The 26,795-nt window shown below is 37.5% G+C and overlaps 2 protein-coding genes and 1 long non-coding RNA gene across 21 annotated transcripts in view; 2 read left to right on the top strand and 1 right to left on the bottom strand.

The window, feature by feature from the left end:
- Positions 1 to 21,162, top strand: part of CPB2 (carboxypeptidase B2) — a 53,228-nt gene extending 32,066 nt beyond the window's left edge. The window contains exons 6-11 of the mRNA XM_054446686.2: positions 475 to 579; positions 7,035 to 7,145; positions 9,671 to 9,764; positions 16,017 to 16,219; positions 18,535 to 18,622; positions 20,583 to 21,162. Of these exons, the coding sequence (XP_054302661.1) occupies positions 475 to 579; positions 7,035 to 7,145; positions 9,671 to 9,764; positions 16,017 to 16,219; positions 18,535 to 18,622; positions 20,583 to 20,767 (786 nt within the window). The 3' untranslated portion in view covers positions 20,768 to 21,162. The remainder of the gene's footprint in view (positions 1 to 474; positions 580 to 7,034; positions 7,146 to 9,670; positions 9,765 to 16,016; positions 16,220 to 18,534; positions 18,623 to 20,582) is intronic.
- LOC129011585 (uncharacterized) overlaps positions 1 to 21,513 on the bottom strand; it is a 64,536-nt gene extending 43,023 nt beyond the window's left edge. The window contains exon 1 of one of the 2 annotated variants that reach the window (XR_008493367.2): positions 21,383 to 21,513. This is a non-coding gene — a long non-coding RNA (uncharacterized LOC129011585). The remainder of the gene's footprint in view (positions 1 to 21,382) is intronic. The other variant, XR_008493368.2, reaches the window with a different exon arrangement.
- A 23-nt stretch (positions 21,514 to 21,536) lies between these two features.
- Positions 21,537 to 26,795, top strand: part of ZC3H13 (zinc finger CCCH-type containing 13) — a 97,224-nt gene continuing 91,965 nt past the window's right edge. For 3 of the 18 annotated variants that reach the window (XM_054446681.2, XM_063650831.1, XM_063650829.1), the window contains exon 1: positions 21,556 to 21,941. The gene's annotated coding sequence lies outside the window, so the exon portion shown is untranslated. Of the gene's footprint in view, positions 21,942 to 25,211; positions 25,598 to 26,795 lie in introns of those variants that run through there. The other 15 variants (XM_054446683.2, XM_054446679.2, XM_054446672.2 and 12 more) reach the window with 11 other exon arrangements.

The following is a 26,795-nucleotide window of genomic DNA, read 5'->3' as shown; positions in this document are numbered from 1 at the left end:
GAAATAATCCACACCAAAAAAAAAAATATGCACTCAGAGGAAAATCTTGAGGGAGTTTCTGCTCCTGGTGTGTCTCCACACCTCCCGGGGAAGATTGCCGTCCAACTCACACCCATTTACCTCTAAATGAAGCATGAAGATACAGCCCAAATCATTAGTTCTCTGGTCTCTTCTTCTAAACTTCCACGTGCAGCTCTGACATGACTGCATAATTGTGGGAGGATAAAAACAGTTTTAAATCAGAGTCCTGGCTTCAAACTTCAGTTTCAATTCACATCAGCTTTGCTACCTTAACTAGTGTCACTTAATATCACCAGTGTTTAAATTTCCCTCGAGAATTTTCAGAGAAATGCAGAACAATGCATATCTCAGAGATTTGCTGAAACTATTAACTATAAGCATTATATAAATGAAAATTATTATCCTGAAGCTTATTGTTATTGTTTTTGCTACTTTTGGGGTTTCTTTGAGCAGGTTTCTGGAAAAGAACAAACAGCCAAAAATGCCATATGGATTGACTGTGGAATCCATGCCAGAGAATGGATCTCTCCTGCTTTCTGCTTGTGGTTCATAGGCCATGTAAGTATTCACATTCTCTTAACCATATTTCTCAACATGGTGCCCAAGATCACCTGTGTCAGACTCAACTTGGCTATTTATTAAAATGCATTTTCCTAGGTCACATCATGAAGCTTGGGAATCTACAATTTTCACAAGTTTCCCAGGTGACTTTTATGCATTAGTAAGTTGAAGAACATGACTTCAAGCATTTAAATCACCCAAAACATTTTTGGTCTTTTCTACATTTCTGCCCGGAGCTAAACAGTGGAAAATGATTAATAAATAGCATATTGATTATAATATGTTTACTAAGTAGAGGAAAGGACTGAAGGAATTATCTAAGTTGGGGCCCAATTAATTTATTTCTCTTTTGGTTTTAATTATCCAGACATCTTTTGCCACTTTTGCCCTAGGAAATTGAACATAAAGCACAACATTACAGAGGTGAAACAGAATATGTTTTCTCATATGTCATAATAGGGAATTTTGTCCCTGAAGAAGGGTTTTGCATCAAAAAAGCCATATATAAGACAAATTGTATGTTGGAAAAGTAAAAGATACAACCACTATTAACCTCCCTGATAAATGAAAACAGTAAAAATTATGCTTCAAATCCTATAAAATGGGCATATATGTTCTCTACACTGATTTCTACAAAGAATCATAGCCACTGGAAAAATAACTCAAAATATGTGTCTTTCTGATAATGATTTTTGCAGTCTTTGCATTCACAGATACATAGTAACAGAACAAATGAGTTAGGAAATTAAGATATTGGCACTTATTAAGTACATCAAGATAAAACTGTTTCTGCCTTTGCTGGACCTTGACAAATGCAACATCCCTATTTGCCTTCATTCACTGTGAATCTTCTATCCTCCATTCCCCATGGATGGGAGCTGCAACCTCCCTGAGTCTACTGGAAATTCCCAAACACCATTGGTATTACCTTGGCCAAATAAGGATGATTCCAACTGATCAGACCCTTAACATATCCCAGTCACATCATTATCTGGAACCTTCCCCAAGTTGAGTAGTTTGGTTATTTTAGGTAGTGAAGGGAGCATCAGTTAATAAAGAGAGAAAGGTCCAAAGTAGGGGAGTAAGAACATTTATTTTCCATTCTATCACTGAACATGAGAAGGGCCAAGAAGAAACCTCCATTCATATTGACTCTAATTTATATCGGTGAGGTTGTCCCTAATGACTGCCCTTCTCACCGTGACACCTCTGCCCTCCTATTAGACATCCTACCCTCTACCCAAGCTGCTTGCTGAATCTTAGTAAGATTAAATTATTTAATCCACAAATATTTATAAATTGCCTATGATGTTTCAGATCCTGGAAATACAAGAATGAACAAAATATAGCCCAAGGATCTTATAGCTGAGTATTTTGCTCCAACAATGTGAACCTGATTTGTGTAGCCCAAAGAAACACAATCAATAAGGTCTTTTTAAATGGACATTTAAACTCCATTCTTGCCTGCCTAAAACTAATTCAGATCATCTGATTCTCTTAGTGCTTCAAAGCATGGGGGAGGAAAAGTAAAATAAAATATTTACCTTTCAACAATTGTGAAGGTAGGTTTTATATTCAAAAACTAAAGCACCCAAAGGCAAATTAAAATCTTAGCTTTTAAGTCTCTCACTCTTTTCTACAACTCAATAAGGATTTCAAAAATCTTATAGTCTAGTCTCAGTGGAAATCCACTACACTACACTTTGAGAAGCCTGAAGCCAGTCATTTCTTTCTAAGCTTCTAATTCATGTACTCTCGGGAGGCAAATTTGGATCCTTCTCTTTCTGCAAAGGCAGAGCTGACACCAATTTGTGCATGACTGCATCACCAAGCCAAAATCCAGCACAGGGCTGGCACATTGTAGGACCCAGTGAATATGTGTTAACCATCACAACTTGCCAAGTACTTTTTCTGCCAAATGGCTTTTCTCACTGCTAACCTCCTGCCAAACCTCTGCCCTAGAAAACTCTCATCTAATTGCACACAAAGTTAGAGCTCTACAACCTCAGGGCCTTCACAGAATTCTCTCTGACCCTCCTCACCACAGCTGACACATGACCTAAGGACACTGCTCCCTGGTGGCTCCTTCAAGTAGAGGGACTGCTCTTTCTTTCACATCACCATGTGCTGAGAGGCCTGGTGGAGTGGATCAGCATTCTCTTCTCCTGATACTACCAATGATCCTTCTCTTCTCAGAAACTTACACAATCTGGTTGCACTCTTATTTTATTGCTATCATGCACTGACCTTCAGATAATTTCCTGGTACCCGGTTCATGATTCTTTATTCTCCTCCAACTCTTGCCATCATTCTGAGTGAATTCAAAGTTCATGTGTGAGAGTCACCTAACAACGTATCTTCACAGTTCCTTGTTCTCTGTTCTACTAAACCTCATCTCAACTCCTCTTTAGCAGATTTCTCCTGTAGCCATCCTCTGGATCCAGAAGTAATGTTTTGCTGATCCTTAGACCCAGAATGTGGCCATGGACGGCAACAAGGAAGGTTAGAAGAAGCCATCTAGCAATGTAACTTCTTAATTTCCTGTCTTCTCTCATTTCTCACCCCTACTATGACTGCTTTTTTTTCAACCTTAGTAGATTTCTAGTTCCTACACAGATCTACATCATTTTAATTTATCAGTCCCTTTCCAGGAACACTTTCTTCACTAATTGGTCCCATCACAAATTCACCCGAACCCTCAATTTCTTGCTCCCTTGACCTGCTCTTCTGGAGTTCCAACCCCAAACACTCCACAGAATTAACCATCCTTTTTCTGAGCCACCTTGTACATCTTGCCATTGTTTATTATCATACTTACATTAATAGCATTGAATTGCTGCTTTTCGCTTTCCAACTTATCACTTCTATCAGCTTTCTGAAGGCAGAGACCAGCTCTAAAGTAATTTTTTTGTTCCCCATAACCTGGTATATTGTTTGGTCAACATAATTGGTGCTCAATATCCTCTTGTGGAATTTGAAATTTAAATTAATGTTGAAGGTTTAGGCTGACATACAATTTTGGGTTCCAGAGAGTATCTAAACAGTACCTACTGTTGGGATACTTTATTGTCATTGGCTACAGTTCAAACTATACATACATATATAGAGATTGGAGTAAAAACTGAGATGGATAGCTCTCTGATATATTTGTAATGGTAATGAAAATGACATTTTGTTTTAAAATTTTCCCTTCATGTGTCTTATATATTTTTTTTAGCAACCCCATTAACTGACCTATATGTCGTTATGTACTAATTTACTATCTGTCAAATGGTCATTGGTTAATTCCTAGGCAGGAATTGTTGTTGTTGTTGTTGTTTAGGGCCACATTAAAGGCAAAGCTTGAGTGCACCCCAGGCAAAGTAAGAGGAAGAGCTGAGTAATCATTGACCACAGGCCAGCTGATGGGAATCAATCCCACCCTCTCATCACTCACTCAGTCTTACACTCTTCTCCATTCTCCTCTATTCTCATCTTCTTTTTCTTTTATACAGAGGCTTCTCAATTTATGGTGGGGTTATGTCTCAATAAACCCAATAAACAATCACAACTGAAAATATTCTGAGTAAAAAATGCATTTAATATACCTAATCTACCGAATACTGAATATCATAGCCTAACCTTCCTTAAATGTGCTCAGAACACTTACGTTAGCCTACAGTAGGGCAAAATCATCTAATACAAAGCCTAATTTATAATAAATTGCTGAATATCCATATCATTATTAAATACTGCACTAAAACTGAAAAATGGAATGGTGGCACGGGTATGGTTTCTACTGAATATGCATTGCTTTTGCGCTATTGTAAAGTCAAAAAATCATAAGTGAAATCATTGTATATTGCAGACCATCTCTAGTAGGACAGGATTTCAATTATGTTACTTGCCATGTTGGTAAATCGTACCTTCAACAAATATTTATTTGTTGTCAGGCAAAATTTCTTCAGTCACTTTGAAAAACAATGTGGAAGTTCCTCAAAAGATTAGTATAGAGTTACCATATGACCCAGCAGTTCTACTCCTAGGTGTATACCCAAGACAAGTGAACACATATGTTGACAAATGATTATAGCAATATTATTCATTATAGTCAAAAAGTGGAAACAACTCAAATTTCCATCAACTTATGAGCAGAAAAACAAAATGCAGCATATTCATGCAATGAAACATCAATCAGCAATAAAAAGGAATGAAGTACTGATTCATGCTACAACATAGTTGAATCCTGAAAATACTATGCTAAGTAAAAGAAACCAGACACAAAATGCCACATACATTATTCCATTTATATGAAATGTCCAGAATGGGCAAATCCACAGAGACAGAAAGTTCGTTAGTGATTGTCAGAGGCTTGGGGAAGTGGCGGGAGGGAAAGGGGAGTGAGTTATAATGGGCATAGGCATGGGGATTTTTTATGATGAAATGTTCCAAAAATCAGATATTAGTGATGGTTGCAAAACTCTATGAATACACCAAAAACCACTGAATTTCACACTTTAAAATGGTGAATTTCTGGAATGTAAAGTATATCTCAATAAGCTGTTAAAGAAAAAATGGGCACCCCTTCCTTCGGGATTATAGCTATAGCCACACTTGAAGGTGTGGCTTGGCACACAGCACAGACTGTATCTCAGCCCTCACTCACTCCTTCTGTCTGGAGTCCTACCTATTAGATAAAGAAACAGGTAACATTGTTCTGGGCCTAACATTGGTCATCTCTCAGAGCATAACTTTTTGTAGAAAGATTCCCATCCAACCAGAGGTAAAGGTAGGAAGGAAATTTTAAAAGTGAAGCAGAAAGAGAAGCTCATCATGCTGCATCTATTAAAAGTTTGGCCCATGTTATAGAAATGAAAATGAGAAATGCTTTATTATTTGCTTTATTATTTTGAAAGGAACAGGCTCTCCTAATATTTTTCTAATGATGAATGCTACCTTATTACTGAAAAGTGATGCTAACATAAATTTATAAATTCGTAGCATAAAAATGTATTTAACTGGTTGCTCGACTATTTAAAGCATGGCTTCCCTGGAAACCATCATTCTCAGCAAACTAACCCAAGAGCAGAAAACCAAACACCGCATGTTCTCACTCGTAAGTGGGAGTTGAACAATGAGAACACCTGGACACAGGGAGGGGAACATCACACACCAGGGCCTGTCGGGGGTGGGGGGCTAGGGGAGGGAGAGCATTAGGAGAAATACCTAATGTAGATGACAGGTTGATGGGTGAAGCAAACCACCATGGCACGTGTATAATGATGTAACAAACCTGCATGTTCTGCACATGTATCCCAGAACTTAAGTATAATTAAAAAACAAACAAACAAACAAAAAACATGGCTTCCTTCATTCTACAAATTTTGCTTCCTTTTCATTAACCTTTTATTTCTGACCTACAGTAGATTTTAAAATAACTTTTTTCTTTCCTTTCTCTCCAATTTCATAAGTATTTATTCATGGCAAAGATTTTTAATGTGACTCTTGTGATTGTTCTAGGGAAATATGAATATAATATTTTAAACGTTTAAAGGGAAAATAGTAAAGTTTATAAAAGGCTTGTTTTTATTTTGTCAATAATGAAAAAGACATTTCTTAACAATGTCATGAGTATACTTTACGGCAACAAACAATTATAAACCAAATTAAATATTTAATGTAATTAAATGTGAATTAAATTAAAATATAGCAATGTTGCCACAAATTAAGGTTTTGAACCAAAAGCTTTGTCCTAGGTGAAATGATTTGACCAGCTAAAATTTGTCTTTATAGTTCTCCTGCCTGTACATTTTGTCATTTTGGGGTAAATTTCTCAGCCACCAAATTTGGATGCCATTGGATCACATTGCAATATGTGCTGCTAAGCTGGATGACTCTAAAGTAGAGAGGAACAAGTTTGAGATGATGTCTGTTAGGAATTCATAGCCAGTACCTAGGAAAAGCTACCCTAATTCTAAAGCTAGATGACCAGAGCCTTGGGAAACACACTCAATTCTAGCAAAACTTGAGCTCCAGAAGTTCTAAGGACAATGTAGCAAATATCATGTAATCACATCTGGGGATAAAACATGGTAGGTAGTTTAAGCTCTGATGAACATGAATTACAGAAAAAGGAGCTAAACTAAATCTAGGTTTTTGTTTCCTTAAATCTTCTTAGTGGGCTCTATGGCTTTAATAAAGAGTTAATTTTATTTCTTAAGGAAAATTTAGAAAGTTTATGGTTCGATTGTCTGCCTTCATTAACTAGGAAGACTGTACCACTTGTAAGGCATTTATCACCACTTCGTAGCACACTAAGTTCAGTTCTTTTGAGGAATTAGCACTCTTTCTGAAAGTTAAATCTGCAAATCTGAACATGCCAAATGACAAATTAAAAAAAAAAAAAAAGAAACACACTAAGTTTAGAAGAACTTAAAACAGATCTAATTAAATATACTTGGTTTAATCTGCAGATAACTCAATTCTATGGGATAATAGGGGAATATACCAATCTCCTGAGGCTTGTGGATTTCTATGTTATGCCGGTGGTTAATGTGGATGGTTATGACTACTCATGGAAAAAGGTAGGAGAAAAGGCAAAGAAGACAAATCATGTTCTCCTTGGGGATATAGGATATACAGGTTGAATTATTCATAGAATTCTGGATCTAGGCACAGTGGCTTTATCATTAAATTTTTTTAACTTTTATTGTGGAAAATGTCAAATATATATATAAGTGCACATAATTGTGTAGTAAACTTCTATCTACCCATCACAGAGCTTCAACAATAATTAACTCATGACCAGTCTTGTTTCATCTGTATTCTCTCTACCCACTTCTATCTTACTCATTTTATTTTGAAGTAAATCCTAGGTACCATATCACTTCATCAATAAATATTTCAGTATGCATTTCTAAAAAAAAGAACTCTGAAAAAAATAATTATAGTATAATTATACCTTAAAAACTAGCTGTTTCTGAATACCATAAAGTATTGCCAGTATTTTCAATTGTATAACAACTTTTTTTTTTTTTTTTGAGGTGGTGTCTCGCTCTGTCCCCCAGCCTGGAGTGCAGTGGCTCACTGCAACCTCCACCTCCTGAGTTCAAGAGATTTTTCTGCCTCAGCCTCCTGAGCTGCTGGGACTACAGGTGCCTGCCACCATGCCCGGCTAAGCTTTTTGTATTTTTAGTAGAGACGGGGTTTCACCATATTGGCCAGGCTGGTCTCAAACTCCTGACCTTGTGATGCACCTGCCTCTGCCTCCCAAAGTGCTGGGATTACAGGCATGAGCCACCTCACCCAGCCTCCTAACTTTTTAAAAAGTATGTTTCTTTGATTCTGGATCCAAATAAGGCTCTTACATTATGATTGGTTTATGTGTCTTTTAATTCTATTTTAATCCATGAACTCCCATTCCATCTTTTGCTCTTTCTCTCTCTTTTTTTCCTTGCAATTTATTTGTCAAAGAAAAGAGTTTCCCATTATCAGGATTTGCTAATTGCATTACCATCTTGTAGTTTAACATACTCTTCTGTGTGTATTTTCTGGTCAATCAACATGGTGATTCATGTAAAATTACTCAAGCAATATGAAATACTCTGCTTTCTAATTTAAAGAGGGGCACATAGAAACATAACTAGGTATATATAAATTTAGAAAAACCTACTTGAGTAGCACATATAAATACTAAGAGGAATAAGATTAGTTGGTGTGATTGGAAACATATGGAATTACACATTAATTATTTCATGTAGGAGGTAATTTATGCAGAAGATATGGAAATGGCACAGGAGATTGAGGAAAAAGTCATCTCTGGTGAGAGGAATACTGTAACTGAAAATTTTGTAGGTGGAGGTGGGCAAATGCCAAACTAAGTAAATGAGAATTACCTAGCATAATGCCTAACACAAATTTGGTGTCCAATAAATGGTCATACCTGTAAACTGATAATAAAGTATATTCACACCTTAAACTGAATCACAGTGGAATTCAGTCACCCTTTAGATTTCCAGCTTCCCAACTGTTCTTTGTATCATTACCCTATTATTAATTTCCGCAGTTTGAGAGCTGGATATCCCCAGGGCCTACTGTTGCCACGGAACCACAGGCCTGGGAGTGGTAACAGGCTGGAAGGCTTGGCAGAGGGTTGGTGAGAGTAGGAGAAAAGGGTGCTATATCATCCCAAACTCAGAACTTAAATGAAGTATGTGCAACTCTTTTTTTTTGAGACGGAGTCTTACTCTGTTGCCCAGGCTGGAGTGCAGTGGCAAGATCTCGGCTCACTGCAAGCTCCGCCTCCCAGGTTCACGCCATTCTCTTGCCTCAGCCTCCCAGTAGCTGGGACTACAGGCACCCGCCACCACGCCTGGCTAATTTTTTTGTATTTTTAGTAGAGATGGGTTTTCACCGTGTTAGCCAGAATGGTCTCGATCTCCTGACCTTGTGATCCACCTGCCTTGGCCTCCCAAAGTGCTAGGATTACAGGCGTGAGCCACTGTGCCCGGCCTGTGCAACTCTTTATATGACCAAACTTTCCCAGTTTGCCCCAAGAACCCAATAGGGAATTTGCTTTATATTTAAAAACCAGAGTCAAATCAGCACAATTGAAAAAGTCACCAGATTAAAGGTGTCTTCACATCTCCACCTTTTCTAGCTTTGAAAGGGGAGTGGTAAATTCAACCTAAAGAGAGCATTTTAACTTATGACTCAGTGTTGAGACACAAAGTTATTTTGCTTTTCTTCGAAGGAGCTCAGAATGACCCTGTGCATAAAATTAATGTAAAGGAAACAAGACTAAACAAGAAGGCTAATAAGCAGCCTAGTGGAACGAAATGAAATCTTTATTTGTATCAGTCAAAATTGATCACATATTGCCATTTTGTTTGGTTCAACTAAAATAGTCTGAGTGGATTGACTGAAACCTGGATAGCAATAGGGACCGTGCAAAGGAATATTGCAACAACAGCGATGTGATGAAGCCATGCAAGGTATGGGGTTGAACAAGAGAAAGGCAATTCTGGCTTCATGGACTTTCAAATGCGTGTCTTTCCTCAGGCCTTGAACATGGCTACCCAGGTTGTCTGTTTGTATTTTGTTTATGTAGAATCGAATGTGGAGAAAGAACCGTTCTTTCTATGCGAACAATCATTGCATCGGAACAGACCTGAATAGGAACTTTGCTTCCAAACACTGGTGTGGTAGGTTGTTGGCTTTATTTCTTGCAATGTCTCTTCACTGGAAGGGTGATGTTCACAGAGAAAGGCCCATGAATTCAAATTAAATACAGAGCTGGCCTGTCTGAATCAGGGAATAATTTAAATGATAAATGCTTAGGTAAATGTAATGCTGCGAATGTTGGCCAGAGTCAGCAAATCACTTTGGCCTCTCCTCTCTCCTGTTTCCCTATCTTTAAAATAAGAAAGTTGAATCAGTTTTTTAAGATCCCTTCTAGCTTCAAAATTCTAAAATCTGTTATCTTGGAATAATAAAGAAGTGACAGTTAAAGATCCTATTTTAATAAACAAAACATTCATCATTAGAATAGCAAAGACCTGAGATGGGGGGAGGACCTCTCTTTTTTTTGAGACAGAGTCTTGCTCTGTTGACCAGGCTGGAGTGCAGTGGCACAATCTTGGCTCACTGCAGCCTCTGCCTCCTAGGTTCAAGGATTCTCCTGCCTCAGCCTCCCAAGTAGCTGGGACTACAGGCATATGCCACCATGCCTGGCTAATTTTCGTATTTTTTTTTAGTACAGGTGGGATTTCACCATGTTGGCCAGGCTGGTCTCAAACTCCTGGCCTTAAGTGATCCGCCCACCTCGGCCTCCCAAAGTGGCTCACAGGAGTGAGCCACTGTGCCTGGCCTGGATCCCTCATTTTTAATTGCACAAGTAAATGTTTACTTCTACAGTGTTTGAAGACATGTTTTTCACTATTCACTTTCTTAATTTCTTTAATAAGTAATATAAAGAAAATGTAAAAATAATAAAAATATTAAAAATAGTATAAAAAGCAGCACAGTGGGAACTTACTATTTCTTAACTTGAATGAGTTAAGGCGTTCGATGATGTTGAGTTATGCATTCAAGAACAGTCTGCTTTCAGGAGTTCGAAAATTTTTCAAAGAACTAAAAGTAGAATTACTGTTTGACTCGGCAATCTCATCACTGGGTATATATTCAAAGGAAAATGAATCGATCTACCCAAAAGACAAATGTACTCATATGTTCATTGCAGCACTATTCACAAGACCAAAGACATGGAATCAATCTAGGTGTCTGTCAATGGCAGATTGGATAAAGAAAATGTGGTATATATACATCATGGAATACTACACAGCCATAAAAAAGAACAAAATTATGTCCTTTACAGCAACATGGATGCAGCTGGAAGCCATTGTCCTAAGTAAATTAACACAGAAACAGAAAATCAAATACTGTATGGTCTCACTTATAAGTAAAAGCTAAACACTGAGTATACACAGACATAAAGATGGGAATAGACACTGGGGACTCAAAAAAGGGGCAGGGAAGGAGAGAGAGGGGAAAGAGTTGAAAAAGTACCTAAGTGGTACTGTGTTCACTATTTGGGTGATGGGTTCAATAGAATCCCAAACCTCAGCATCACACAATATACCCATGGAAAAAACCTGCACGTGTACCCCCTGAACCTGAAGACAAAGAAGTTTGCTTTTAGGGGGGTAGGTGTTAGTTGACTCTTTCTTCCCACCCACTCAACATTATTTTTCATAGTACCACATTTCAGAAACAGCCACGAAAATAAACTAACCTGACAAGGAGTATGCATCATCTATATTTTTGGGCTCCATGGGGCCCATAAGGGAGAGAAGCTATTGTACCCACAGAAACATCCTCTTCCTCCCAGACCTGGACCCTATACAATCCTATGCACATAATTTTGCCTATTTCTTTTAAAAAAGGTAAAATTTCATGATTTTAAACATTTTATCAAAATCCCAGAATACCTATTAAAACCTCACAACATTCAGCCTGGGAAAGCTGATTGCCAAAACAAAAGAAAACCAAACCTCACAACAAAGTACTTACTTTATTTCCTTATTTTTTTCCCTCTCTAGGTTAGAAACTTCATGCAGACAGAAACTAACACCCATTACCTAGTGCAGTGCCTGGCACAAGGAGGGTTCTCATAAAATATTAACTAAATGAGTCCATGAATGAATTTAGTTGCTCTGAGAGCTACAGATATGGTAGGAACTCAGAGGAAGAAGCAGTTCATCCTGACTTAGATTCCAGGGAATCATTTAGTGGTTTCTCCCTAAGAAACCACTCGTGTTCCCAGAGGCCCAAAGGTTGCTGTGGCACTAATAACGTGCCAGGGGCTCACAGGAACAGCAGTGATGTAAAAAGAATCTGAGTAAATAGAGCTGACAGTTACTCAGCGCTGAGCCATTGACATAGTTCATCTTCCAGATTTCATTATCTACGAATCATAGATGGAGAAACCCGGGCTGAAAACAGTTAAGTCCCTTCCTCAAGGGCACGTAGCAAGTATGTGCAAGTATGTGGCAGAGCTGGGCTATAAACCCAAGTTCTCAGTTCCCTTTTGGAACTTTTTATTTTATCTTCGAGCTCTTTTGGTGCTTGATTTTACTTAATATTTTTCTTGGTGAAGTCAGTGTTATTTAATTTGGATAGCCAAGTAGTCAAAATATATTCTGTTATTGTCATCAAGAAATGTCTCAGTCCCCTCTTGGGCATGGTGCTATATTGTTATGTATCATAAGAGTGAAAAACAGAAACAGAAGCAGCAAGCATATGGGTTTTTAATTTAAAAAAAAGACCCAAAATAAAAAGTAATTGTAAGGAACTCTTCTTATTACCAACTGTTCCAGTATCTATTCTGTACTACGTAAGCAAGACAGTGAGCAAGAAGAATTTACTCTTATCTTTCTCATCCCTACAACTAGAATGTGCCCCTATGATTCTTTATATAAAGGATCCAAAAAACACCTCACTTATTAACAGGAAGTGACATATCAAACCTACTTACTCATTTTATGCTCCTCTGTATTAAAATTGTGTGTGTGTGTGTTGGAGATGAGAGTGGAGGGTAGGTTGTAGGGGTGTCTTTGTCTTCTCAGGCTGCTATAACCAAATACCATAGGTTGGGTGGCTTAAACAACAGAAATTTATTTTCTCACAGTTGAGGATTGGAAGTCCAAAATCAAGGTACCAGCAGAGTGAGGTCTTCCCGAGGATTCTCTCATTGGCTTGTAGACGGCTGCGTTCTCTCTGTGCCCTCACATGGCCTTTTCTTTCTGCACAAACCTCCCTGGTGTCTCTCTTTATTCCTACAAGGGCACCAGTCACATTGGATTAGAGCCCCATGCCTATGACTTCATTTCACCTTGTCTCCTTAAAGGCCTTATCTTTAAATACAGTCACACTGGGGCTTAGGGCTTCAACATAGGAATTTGGGAGGATGCAATTCAGTTCATAACAGGAGCACATTATGAGAACCTTTGGTCTCAAACTTCCTAAGATAGCACCACACATTTTCTAAAACACTGAGTTCAACTACAAAGTTTTTGCAACTGGCTTGAATGGAAAATTCTTTATTTCTTTTTCTAGGAGACTATAGTGTTTTTTGAAATTATTTTTTATTATGGTAAAATACATGTAATATAAAATTTGCCATTTTAACAATTTCCAATTGTACAATTCAGTGGCATTAAGTACATTCACAATTACTACTATCTATTCCTAAAATTTTTTAATTGTCCCAAAGAGAGATTTTTACCTATTGTAACCAGTAGGCAAAATCTCCTCATCCCTACCTTCTCCCCAGCCCTTGGTAATTTCTTATCTACTTTCTGTCTCTATGAATTTGCCTATTATAGATAATTCACAGTGTGCTTGGTTCCATGTCTATAGATCAAAGAATGCTTGAGCTTGGAGGGATCCATTGGCCCAAGTTCCTTCGTGATACAGATGAGGCCCCTGAGGCTGGGACGGATGAAGTTGTTGCCCAAATTAACATGACTGCTTAATGGTAAAGCAGAGTCTCGACCTCAAGTTTCCTGCCTCTTCAGGGCTCTTTCCACTAAAATGCTTGAAATCTCTAGAATGACAATCATAGAATGAGAATCTGAGGCTCACTGTCCAGCATAGTAGCCACTAACCATATGTGGCTATCCAGTGCTTAAAATGTAGCTTGTCTGAATTGAGACATACACTGAGTGTTAAATACACACCAGAATTTGAAGGCTTAGTATGAAAAAAGTAACATAAAATATTTCAAGAATAATTTTTATATTGGTTACACTTGAAATGATACTTTGTACATATTTGGTTAAATAAATTATAATATTGAATTAATCTCACATATTTCTTTTTGTGTGTGTGTGGCAGGGTCTCGTTCTGTCATCCAGGCTGGAGTGCAGTGTCACGATCTCAGCTCACTGCAACCTCTGCCTCCTGGGTTCAAGCAAGTTTCGTGCCTCAGCCTCCCACGTAGCTGGGATTACAGGCGTGTGCCACTATGCCTGGCTAATTTTTTTTTGTATTTTTGGTAGAGACAGGGTTTCACCATGTTGGCCAGGCTGGTGTCAAACTCCTGATCTCAAGTGATCCGCCTGCCTCAGCCTCCCAAAGTGCTGGGATTTTAGGTGTGAGCCACCGTGCCTGGCCTTCTTTTTATTTTTCTTAAAGTGGTAACTTGAAAATTTAAAGTAAATATGTGACTTGCATTATATTTCTATTAAACAACCCTGGTCTGAGGATTCATATTAGGGCACCACCTCTCTATTTAGTGGTTATGTCTTCCCCGACCTCCATACCCAATATATAATCTCTATTCTCTAAGAATTGTATACCACATAAAAGGGCAGGAATATTCAAAGGTGACCGAACTATCAAAAATGGTTTATCCAATCACCTTATTGGTTAAAAATGAAATACTTGAGAAGACCTTAGATGTTCACATTTCCTCTCAGGGAAACAATTTTTTAACAAACATTAATGTTGTGTTTGTATAATAACAGGAAGAAACCAGAATGAGCTTAATTAAGAAAAGCAGGCTCTGCAAGGATAGTGAGTAGCCTCAGCCATGGAACCCTGAGGCAGAGATGCAGTTGGACTCAGAAACAGAAAGAAACTGGGCCTGGAGCCCTAGAGAGCCTCAGCGAATCCTTCCTCTCCCCTTCTCATCTCTGTGATGCACACTGGCTTCCTTCAGGTCTCAGTCCACATGATGATGATGATCATGATGATGATGATAAACAGCAGCAGTTATGAAATGCATACTACATGCCAGGCACTGTGCAAAGCACTTTGTATGAACTAGCTCATTTAATTCTCATTCAATCAGCATTTAATGTATAATTTTTCAATTTTGCAGATAAGGAAATTGAGATACAGATAGATTTTTAAAAATTTACCCAAGGCCATATAGCTAATCAATGGTAAAGTCAAGATTTAGAATCAAGTAATTGGGTGCTTAACAATATGCTGTATAGCCTCTTATTCTGAAGAATGGTTACCACCAAGAATATCCAGATTGCATCTCCTAAAATGACAGTATTTACTTCATAGGGCTGCTGGAAGAATTACATGAGATGTGGCAAAAATCTTAGCAGAGTTCCTAACGTACAGCATGTGCTCCACAGGTGTCAGCTGGTAGTATTACTATTTTTACTGTCTGTTCAAGAGAGCAGCTAGACTGAGACTAGACTCTTAGTATTGATTTCAAGTTATCTTTGAAGGGATTCAGATTGGCAAGCACAAGAGTCAGACCCAATCCTGAGCCCTCAACTGTTTGCAGGAAGGAATAATCTCTTGTGTCAGATGCAGCTTGTGGGGGCTTCACCTTGTGAATTAGGGACAGGGAGAGAAGTGTTGGAAGGCAGGCTACCATCTCAAGTGATGCAAATTATAATCTATCAAAGGAATGAATGAACGTTGGTCTGGCAACAAATATCACCATCTCCTTTTATTTACTAAACCACTTTAGCAAGTTAAAAGTAGCACTGAAGGCAGACTTACATATTCTGAGCTCTGAAGTGAGGCTTTTCTTTTATGGACTATATTGATGGTAGCTTTAAAACTACAAATATCAGAAAAACTAAATTTACAGTGGATTAAGGAAAATGGGGTTTCTTTTTTCTCACATAACCAGAAGTCTGGAGACAGGGCTGGCATCTCTGAGGATCTCTTAGCCACTTTCTCAAGGTTGCAAGGGAGACAGGTGCTGGGAATGACTGTTAGAAGGTCAGCTATGTGAGCAGATAAGTATTTGACTTCACGAGAAACATAAACAACACTTAGTGGAAATATGTTCTTTGCAGAGCCCTACCTAATCCATTCATCTAAAAATGTTGCAACATAGATAGGAGAATACGTTGTCTGGGAAACCACAAATTACAGTACTATGTGCATCCCCTCATAATTTCACCTTAACAATTTCGTTACAGAGGAAGGTGCATCTAGTTCCTCATGCTCGGAAACCTACTGTGGACTTTATCCTGAGTCAGAACCAGAAGTGAAAGCAGTGGCTAGTTTTTTGAGAAGAAATATCAACCACATTAAAGCATACATCAGCATGCATTCATACTCCCAGCATATAGTGTTTCCATATTCCTATACACAAAGCAAAAGCAAAGACCATGAGGAACTGGTAAGTGCTACTTAATTATTTTTCTCATTAGCATTTTGGAAATAAAATAATACTTAGTTGAAGAATCAAAAACTGGGAAAAATTTTGTCCTCTAGAAGGCAAATGATAGATGTTTTAAATCATGGTGTGATCCTGTTGAGAGTCACCCTGGGTCAGTGTTCTTTAAGGGAATATAAAGAACGTGCCTTACCCTAACAACACGCACTTTATTCTAGCACGTGGGCTTCCTAAGAAAATGTCAGACAAATTCCTTGAAGGTTAGGAAGGAACTACTACTATACTTGACCTGATCTGCATGTGAAGCGGTATAAGCAAGGATGAGTATGGAATCATGCGACAGCTTTGTGGTCACTAGCTTCCTACAACAGCACACCACAGATTAAGTCTCAACACAGCATTCATTGTTTTGGTATTAGCAGCAGGAATTGTTCCTGCCCTGACTTCCTTAACCGTCAGGGTTTTGGTCCTATTAAAGTACCTCCAATTTTAGCATTGAGGAAAGAGTCTGTTTTTTGGAACATAACAGACAATACAGGAAATTCAAAGAGGACTCACAAAATTTGATACTTTTGCACTTTTTAGTGCAAGATACTGTATGTTTGGGTTCATGGCAAAAGACGCAAGGATTCTTGAAGGATTGTAGCTAGGCTTTGACAAATCCTCATCCCAGATGCTCTCCAGACAGTGGAAGTGTTACATCAACAGCCCCATTCTTTGGAAGGGACTAATTTTTAGGTAGTAGCTTGTTTCTTAGTGACTCATTTTTTTTCTGGCTCTCTTAACAGAATAAAATATAGTCACATTACAGGAGCTAGCAATTGCTGATGACAAATGTAAGATTATTTGCATTTTCTGAAAATAGCCCATTAGAACATAAATGTACTTGATACTTGAGCTTTTTTCTTCTCAAGGGAAAACTCTTAAGGAAAGCACCTTTTAAAAATATTATCTTTGAAGAAATAAAAGGAAATTTATCATGATTTGGGAGTAGAATTAGTCTAATTATGCTTTTTTTTTTTTTTTTTTTGCATCACTGTCAGCACACATATTTGTTGAGAGCCATTACATGTAAAATACCTTGTCAATGGATGTTTAAAGAAGCATTAGGTAAAATCCTGCCCTTTAAGAGAATGTTTTATGGTTAGGGAGCTCAACCATTAGCAAATCATGTACTCTAAGGCAACACAGAGTAACTACTAAATAAGTGGCACAGACAGTACAACTCACTTCTAACTAGAATATCAAGGGATGGCTTCACTAATGCATTCAGAGGGAAATGCTGAGATAAGTGAGGAGATAAAGTAGTTACTGTCCTTGAGGAATTTACAATCTACTAAGGGGGGAAAAACTACGAATAATAAAGTGCTGTTGATGTCAAAGATCAGCCACATTTTAGACAGGCATTGAAAGAGGATTTCTATAGGCAGACAGGGAAGGAAGGACCTTGCAAGCAAAGAAGTTGGTGTTCACCATAAGAGGATGCAAAAGGGAGGGTGATAGCATCAGAAAGTAGATTAGGTTGGCTTCTGAAGGGGTGTGACTGTCAGATAAATTTGTATTTCATTATGTAGACAATGGGGTTACATTAAAACTTATTTTTTGAACAAAGAGATGGCATAAAATAATATCCGCTGATAAATCTCTGAGTTTTTCAAGGTGACAGTGTATACCATGATGCTAGTTCCGATTTCCGAAAAGTTCCAGATAAGTGAGAACTTCAGAATAAATTTGACAAAATGAACATCAACAGACAAAATGAAGTCAAATGGGGGTCTTAGTTATTATCCTGCTCCATTCCAGAGGCATAATCTTTTTTGATTTGATGAATCTATGGAAGTCATTAGACATTTTACACAAGAAGAAAATAGAAGTTGTGAGAAGGATAAGAAGTGAGTCATGCATGCATTAGATGTGTGTATGTGTTTAGAAAGGTTGGATTTAAAGTTTGGTGATAATTTTGTTCAGAAATGGAGTACCTCTAAGCCTTTGAGATGTAGTTATACTTCATTTTCCATAATAAATGAGTTCCCGAAAAGGCATGTGATAATTTTTTTCTGCAAATTAATATATTTATTTATATAAATTATTTCAATATATTGAAATAGTTTACGTTTAAAGCCACCCAATTGTGATTGCCATAAAGTGCACATATTTTAAGTTAATTTGTGTACCTTATTTATTTGCCTTTTAGATTAATCTAGATTTTCTACATGTATACTTTGATTCAATTAATGTATGATTGTTTTTTAGAAACTTCTACTTGTCATGTTTCAAAGCTGCACATTAACTGAAATTCCATATCTTATTGCTTCCAGTCTCTAGTAGCCAGTGAAGCAGTTCGTGCTATTGAGAAAACTAGTAAAAATACCAGGTATACACATGGCCGTGGCTCAGAAACCTTATGTAAGTATTTCTTCTTATGATCTTAGAGAACTTTGAGCTACCAAAGAAATCTGTGTGATTTGTTTTTCTTTGTGTATTTAATTTTTCTGAATTAAATAGGGTCACATGTAATAAAACTGAATTGTAATAATTAGGAACAGAAGATAATAGCTATGACAATGCTGAACAAAGCTATATTAATAAATGAGTTACTAAAAAGAAGCCAAAATGCTATTTAAGAAATTATATTTATCACAATCAAGTAGGAATTACAGAATTGGCATCATACTAGTTGAGTGAAGCAGAAAAGTTCATAAAACTTTTGTATGATTCCTAGGGCCACCGTGAAAGGTTGTGCAGGTTGTACACTACACTAATCTAGGGCATGCCATTTGCATCAAGTGTTTTTTAGTGTTAGCCTGTCCCCAAGAGTATAGCTCATAACACATTACAGTTGATTGTCTTTAATATATATTACACATACAAGAGCTTGTGACAAACTCTTAACAAAAAGTTTTGATTAATTTTTGCTGAAAGATATTTAGTGAGTAACTCCTATCTACACACAGTGGGAGGACAGACTGATTTTGCCATTTTGAAGTTTGAAGGAAGATGGGAAAAGAGGAGCATAAAATAAACCTGTAACCAGGCATCAGAAAACTACAGCCTGAAGGCCAAATCCAGGTTTTTCCATTTTTTTTTTTTTTAATGATTAGAAAAAAACAAAAAGAGGCCAGGTGCTGTGGCTCACGCCCGTAATACCAGCACTTTGGGAGGCCGAGGCAGGAGGATCACTTGAGGTCAGGAGTTCGAGACCAGCCTGGCCAACATGGTGAAACCCTGTCTCTACTAAAAATACAAAAATTAGCTGGGCATGGTGGCGGATGCCTGTAATGCCAGCTACTTGGTTGGCTAATGCATAAGAATTACTTGAACCTGGGAGGTGGAGGTGGCAATGAGCTGAGATTGCACAACTGCACTCTAGCCTGGGTGACAGAGTGAGACTCCATCTCAAAAAAGGTCAAAACTGTATTTATCATGAACACTAAAATATGTACACATTTTAGTTAACATGCATTAAACTGTAACAAGTCTTCTGGCAATTGTAGCTTTCATGAGATGCTTCCCAAACTGTATTAGACAGATGCTAAAATTATAAATTAAAATTTTGGGTCAGACTTTGCCATAAACCTGGACTCAATTTAGCACCCCCCCAAAAAAAGTCAGATTATTCAATTAATGGGGTTGGAAAACCTAACAAGTTACTTAGAAAAAAATTAATTGGATTATTAACATGTCTTTCACCAAAGTAAATTCCAGGTACAGCATATATTTTCATATGAAAACCCTGCATAAACTAAGTTGAAAGCTCAGTAAGGAGAAAAAATTCCTTGTGAAAGGAGAAATGAATGAAAGGAGAAAAAAAGGTCTATATGCCAAACAAAGCTAATAACATTAATGTTGTTTTTATAAGCAATTGATAAAACGAACCAAGTAGACAAATGAGGAAGGACAATTGATAGGAAATACAAAGATAGCCAATAAATATGCCAAACAAAATGTGCAACTCACTGATAATCAAAAAACATAAATTAAGACGGTTGGATATTATTTTTCACCCATAAAATTATCAGAATTCATAATTCTTATTGATGGTATGGGAAGGGGAAATGGGCAAATTCATACCTTGCTTGTGGAGGTATAAATTAATTCAGTTCTTTTGACGTCCATTTGGGAACATGTCGTAATTGCAAAAAGTACAGAGCCTTAGACTAGCAAATCTATTCTAGGGAAGAATATTCTAAAGAGACAAAGAAGCAATTATGTATAAACAAGGGTACTCATTGTAAAGTTGTTTATATTAGTTAAAAACTGAAAAAAATCTAAAGGTATACAAACAAACATTTAAATCAAACAATTCCCAGTTTGTTAATTAATTTGAAACATCTGTATTTCAACAATTTCTTTCTTCTTCTTTTAGACCTAGCTCCTGGAGGTGGGGACGACTGGATCTATGATTTGGGCATCAAATATTCGTTTACAATTGAACTTCGAGATACGGGCACATACGGATTCTTGCTGCCGGAGCGTTACATCAAACCCACCTGTAGAGAAGCTTTTGCCGCTGTCTCTAAAATAGCTTGGCATGTCATTAGGAATGTTTAATGCCCCTGATTTTATCATTCTGCTTCCGTATTTTAATTTACTGATTCCAGCAAGACCAAATCATTGTATCAGATTATTTTTAAGTTTTATCCGTAGTTTTGATAAAAGATTTTCCTATTCCTTGGTTTTGTCAGAGAACCTAATAAAGTGCTACTTTGCCATTAAGGCAGACAAAGGTTCATGTCTTTTTACCTTCTAAAAAAAATTGTAAAAGTCTAGCTACCTACTTTTTCTTTGATTTTCGACGTTTGACTAGCCATCTCAAGCAAGTTTACTAACTAGTTTCATGCTGATCATTGGATCCTACTCAACAAAAGGAAGGGTGGTCAGAAGTACATAAAAGATTTCTGCTCCAAATTTTCAATAAATTTCTGCTTGTGCCTTTAGAAATACAACCATGCATTCCGTTTGCTCCGCGATAATTAGGCGATGGCCCAGAAAGGGGAGGGGTGTCAAAAACGACAAACATAGCCTCTCATTCCAGCTCAGCTGCTCAATAAACACTGTTGAACAAATGAACGAATGGCTCTAAGTACTGTCAACAAATGCCGCATTTTGCGCATTTACAACAGCGGTTTATGGTAAGGAATTATGTAATAAAAAGAGAAAACTCACTTAAATTCACTTTTAATTGGGAATTTTAGTTCTCCTGGGCTCCCAGTTTCCTCTCCTAGGATCTCTCACAGAGCACAGATTCGATTTCCACGTCCCGCCGCACTCCTACAGCTCGCATGGGACGTTACGCCTAGAGGGCGTGTCCACGGAGGGCGGTGTCTGCGCACTGACGACTAATCTGACGGCCGGAAGCTGCCTGGATCTATAGAGGAACAGGGCAAACCTCTGATTTCCGGCGGCATTTTGAGGCGGTCCTCCTAGCGGCCTGGTAGTGTTTTTGTTGCCTTTTCTTAATCTACAATCTCTTCGTTATTTTTCTTTCTACGACCCAGTTTCGCTTGACCCTGGCGAGGCGGCGGGCGGGTTCTGCTTCTCAGCATCCCGGGGGCTCCTCGCTAGCCAAGGGCCGGTTCCCGGGAGCCGCGCGCGCACCGCTTTCTCCTCGTCGTCGTCCTCCTGGGTCCAGGCGCGGGGACAGAGAGTCGTCTCCCCCGCTCCTCGGAGCGGCGGCGGCGGTGGTGCCTCCGGACTGCACTTGCGAAGGGAGCTTGGGGAGGAAGTAAGCGTTCTGTGAATTGGTGTGGGTATCTGGGGAAAGGCATTGGGCGGACCCGGAATGCGGAGGCCCGGGTTACCCCCCGTCTTCGCTTGAGTCACTGGGATTTTGAGCTTTCCTGCAGCATCCCACCCTTAACTCTGCAATAGCCGCCTGTGCTCAGGCATAATTTCTCACTCTGATTATGATTCTGGCATTTGTCTAAGGGGGTAGGTAGACTCAGACAATAGGCTGTACCCCTCATTACCATTTAATGTAAGCACGGGAACCCTTGTATGGTGTTCGTATTTGTGTGCGATGGAAGGGTGCAGCAATTTGGGCTTAAATTTAGAATCTTCCTCTATACGCATTCCAGATCTATTAGAGAAAAACATCTTACTTGTGATTGGTCTTGTTTTTTTTTTTCTCAGCAGTGATAACGATTTAGGTCCTGGGAATTGAGTGCTACTTTATCTTCACATGCCTTAGGTAGTTAGTTTTGGCAACTGTCAGAAACGGGGGAAAGTGGACTAGAAAGAAGAGAGCCTGTTTGGCGGCATTATCTCTCTATAATAGGCTAACGCAATTTATGTGGTTTGAAAATTATTTAGAGTTGATAATACTTGAATTATATTGGTAAGATGTTGTTTGTGAAGGGTAGTCTTAAGGTATTTGGTTATACTATGGGGCTTTCAGGTAATTCGAACTACTTTGAGAATTATGGGAGTATGAAGTCTCTTAAGATTTTTGGATTTTTAAAAGTAGTTTTAAAAATTTGGAAAATATCTTTACACCTCAAGTTTTCGAAGTCCGCGATACCGTTGGAGAATAAATACTTATGCAGTTCAGTCTATGGGTATGTGGTGCCAGTTAGCGGGGTCTAGTTCTGTAACATTTGAAATTACTGGCTTTAGTACAGTATATTGGAGCGTTTTGTGAATACAATCTATAGATTTTCAGATAATTTCTAATTTCTTAATGAACTATTTAGATTGTAACAGATGACAGTTTCAACTAGAGACTAGCAAAGTTGATGCAAGCTTGTAACAATTGTGGTTTAAAAATAGTTGCACTCTGAAACTAAGGCTTTCACTGTGCATCTGGTAGGATTCAGTTTTATCAAATGTATGCCTCTTACTGGCTTCCTGATAACTGGTCATTCTAGATGAACATTGCATATTTTGAGATTTGCAAGCTTATGTGATTTTCATATTTGTAATATGAATTTAGCATACTAAAATCCAGCAAGTGGATGGTATCTTAACATCTTTACAAATTATTAAAATTGTAATAAGTTATCAGTGTTTATTTATAATATGCATTGGCATTTACATAGAGGAAACACATTGTTTAACTTACATTTACTTAGAGTTGGTTTTCAGTGGATGGTAGTCTTCCTCACCACCTCATCTCTCCCAACTCCATCTCATATAGAGGTGGAGCTATTTCTCCAGCTGTTAGTAGTAGTTGAAACATTAACTGCTGTTGATATAGAAAGAGTCTTTTATTATTTTCTTTTTGTATTTTTGTATGATGCAGTTCTTTTTACTTTACTTTAGAGTAGCTACCAGCATGGGATGTTTTCTGTGCACAGTGTTTTTAACAAATTGTTTTTTCTGCATAGTACTACAGTGTTGCTTTGCTAATTCCTATGTAGTCAGCTGAGTTCTGTCAGTTGTGTTTGGAATTTAGTTTGGAATTGTTTTAGCATTAAATTTACGGAAGCAATCTGAAAGTTTGTTTTAGAAAGTTCATTTTAAAAAATTCTCTCAAACTATGGATCAAATAAACTTAATTTTTTCTTTCTAAAAATATGAAGTATAAATGTGAAGATACCTTATTTTTAGTATCACCTTTTTAATCTTAGAAATTCAGAGTATAGGGATTTATCCTACTAGTTAGTACATTCATGTAGTTTTAATTGCCTAATTGTTTGAAATTTTCCTAATATTATGCCGCTACTCATCCAGATTAAAGTGTTATGCTTTCACTTATGCTTCCAGTAGATGAGACCTGAAAAAGATAATTAATTATGGTTTGAAGTGAAGATACTAGAACGGATATGTGTTTATTGACAAGGTTTTAGTAATTGAGCTTCTGGAGTCATTATTCAAAAAGAGACCCTTTTGTATGCTTCTCGTTTCTCAGCCGTAATTATAATGTGAACCTTCTGAGTACAGTGTTATTCTAAGTTTCCCGGGGCAAGGGAGCAGTTCCCATTTAAGACCCTCTTTTGTTGTGTCTTTATTAATAGACTCAAACTTTGTGTCCCGGATTTTCTTTTTCTTTTTCCATTTTCTTTTTTAATTGAAAAGGATTATAAAGACTTCAGATATTCACTTACTCTGCAAATGGAGAGGAGAAATAGGAAAATAATGAAATAGACTTTCACTAGTGCCACTCTGTCTTTGATAGTGCTTGTGTTTGGGAAAGACTTGATGATGTGGGTGGAAGTGTGATGGCAACTTAAACCAAATAATAATTTGAAAACAAAAATGGAGGAAAACCTTCATAGAAGAGTAAATTAGTAAGTTATTGGTATGACCTCGATTTCTATTCTCTATGATAGGAAAGACTTTAGTATTTACATTTTTGTCTTATTATTTCTAATTTTTCTCATATACGTTGAAGCATTTACTTGTCATGTTCAGCCTGTTCAGACATAATTTGAAAAAGTTTCCCCCCCCCTTAAAATCTACATTTTAACTGTTGTGGTGTTCATTTTCCTTTATGGGCCCAAAGTTTTAAATAGGATTGAAAATTCTAATTGTCACATTAGTTGGTAACGTTTAGTTTTAATATATGAAAAAGGAAATGTTTTTCTGTTGTATTGTAGATAGTGTGTATATTTTTAGACAAATGGGATTTTTAAAGTTACATATTGTGTTCTTTACAAACATGAAGCATTTTGTTTATTCAAACTCATGAATGTCTCATGAGTAATATTTAAGTAACATTCTATTGTTGACTACTTGTGGAAGTTTTTACATGGATGATCGGAAGAATTTTTTCAGTTAGAAATCTTCAGTTTCTACTTTTTTCTTTTTTCACCAGACATTTTACACACACACACACATATCACATTAAAGAACATTTTATTAAGAATATGTGTGTCTGTGTGTGTGTGTGTATTATTGTTGTTATTATTATTCTTGTTTTAAATGTTCAGTCCAGGACCTTGCTGTAACCCAGACCGCATACTCAGATGCTGTGTTACTTTAGGACAAAGTCTGGTACTCTTGGAGTCTGAGAAAAAGGAGAGTACATCTTTTTTTTTTTTTTTTTTTTTTTCAGACGGCGTCTCCCTGTGTTGCCAGGTTGGAGTGCAGTGGCGCGATCTCGGCTCACTGCAACTTCCACCTCCTGGGTTCAAGCGATTCTCCTGCCTCAGCTTCCTGAGTAGCTGGGATTACAGGCGTGCACTGCCACACCCAGCTAATTTTTGTATTTTTAGTAGAGATGGGGTTTCACCATGTTGGCCAGGATGGTCTCGATCTATTGGCCAGGATGGTCTCAATCTCTTGACCTCATGATCCGCCCACCTTGACCTCCCAAAGTGCTGGGATTACAGGTGTGAGCCACTGCGCTTGGCCACATTTTTACTTAATTTCATTTCTTCCCTAAATTGGGAGACTCAGTACAGTAGTAGCTGCAAGTGAAATTCCTGGGATAATTACAATGTAGGTGAATCTTGAATAGTTCTTGATGTCACTGGTAAAAGCAATTTTGTCTCTGTGGAAAGAATATGGGAGTAGGGTGAGGGAGGTGAGGAGGTGGATCATTAGTCTTCACTTGATTGTCTTTCATAGCAAGTCCAACCCTTGAAATCTTCAAAGTTTGTCTTAGGGAGTCTAGGATTGGAGAGAAGCTCTCAGACCAGCAAAGCAATAGGTCAAGGGAGGAGAGTAGTGTGAATCAAGCAACAGAGGACAGACCAGAAAAAGAAACTGTAGAGTTAATACCTGGAACCCTCAAAAAATAAAAAGAAAGGAGATGATAGATGACCAATGTTTTAAGTATAATAGGTACGATAATAAATAGCCTGTTGTCCTAACTGGAAACCATTACCATTGAATTTTTTGAAGGAGACTGTGCTGGGAGTGGAGGCATGTTGGGGGTAGTAGAGATGTTGGGGGCAGAACTAACTCATTTCCAGTGACAGTGGAGGGAAAAATAAAAAATGAGTGTTAGTCCACTTGAGGCAGTGTGGTGGGATGGTGTGCCTGTTTTCTACGTTCTACATAACTAGCAAATAAGGAAATTTTGGAACCTATTCAATTTTGTTTATTAAGAAATGTTTTAAAAATTGAATTAATGGTTGAGGATTACACTCTATATTTGTATATTAATGTAGCAGTATATAATGAAACTTTATGTTTTTCTCAAACTTCTTATTCATTGTGTGATACATTTACTTATTGAATCATGCTTGGATATATATTGTTAAAAAAGTGTTTTTCTCAATCAAAGCTCTACATTTTCTAGATCTTTCTCAGCTCCACTTCTCTTAGCTTTCAGTTTTTTTGTGCTCAGTAAATCAAATAGACATAGGAAATTTTACCAGCTTCTCCTCCGTATGTTCACATTTCAGCTGAGAATGAGTCTAAGAAAAATTAAATCAAAGATTATCTTATAATGCTAACACCAGTATGTAGAATTGATGTGTAGTTCCTTACTTGGAGAACAATTAATATTTAAGTGATTGTGTGTTGCAGCAAATTATTGTTTATGTGATGCTCTCCACTGGTTCTTAAATTTATAATTACTGTGAAGTAATTCTGTTTTTAAAATCACTAAAAATTAATTGCTATTATATCAAAAGAATTATTACATTTTATATTGATAAAAATATAGGTTTTCCAATTTAAAATCACCATA

The sequence above is a fragment of the Pongo pygmaeus genome, chromosome 14, assembly GCF_028885625.2.
Source record: "Pongo pygmaeus isolate AG05252 chromosome 14, NHGRI_mPonPyg2-v2.0_pri, whole genome shotgun sequence".
Lineage (NCBI taxonomy): Eukaryota > Metazoa > Chordata > Mammalia > Primates > Hominidae > Pongo > Pongo pygmaeus.
The sequence above is the reverse complement of the archived record's forward strand: the minus strand, read 5'-3'. Positions and strand labels throughout refer to the sequence as shown.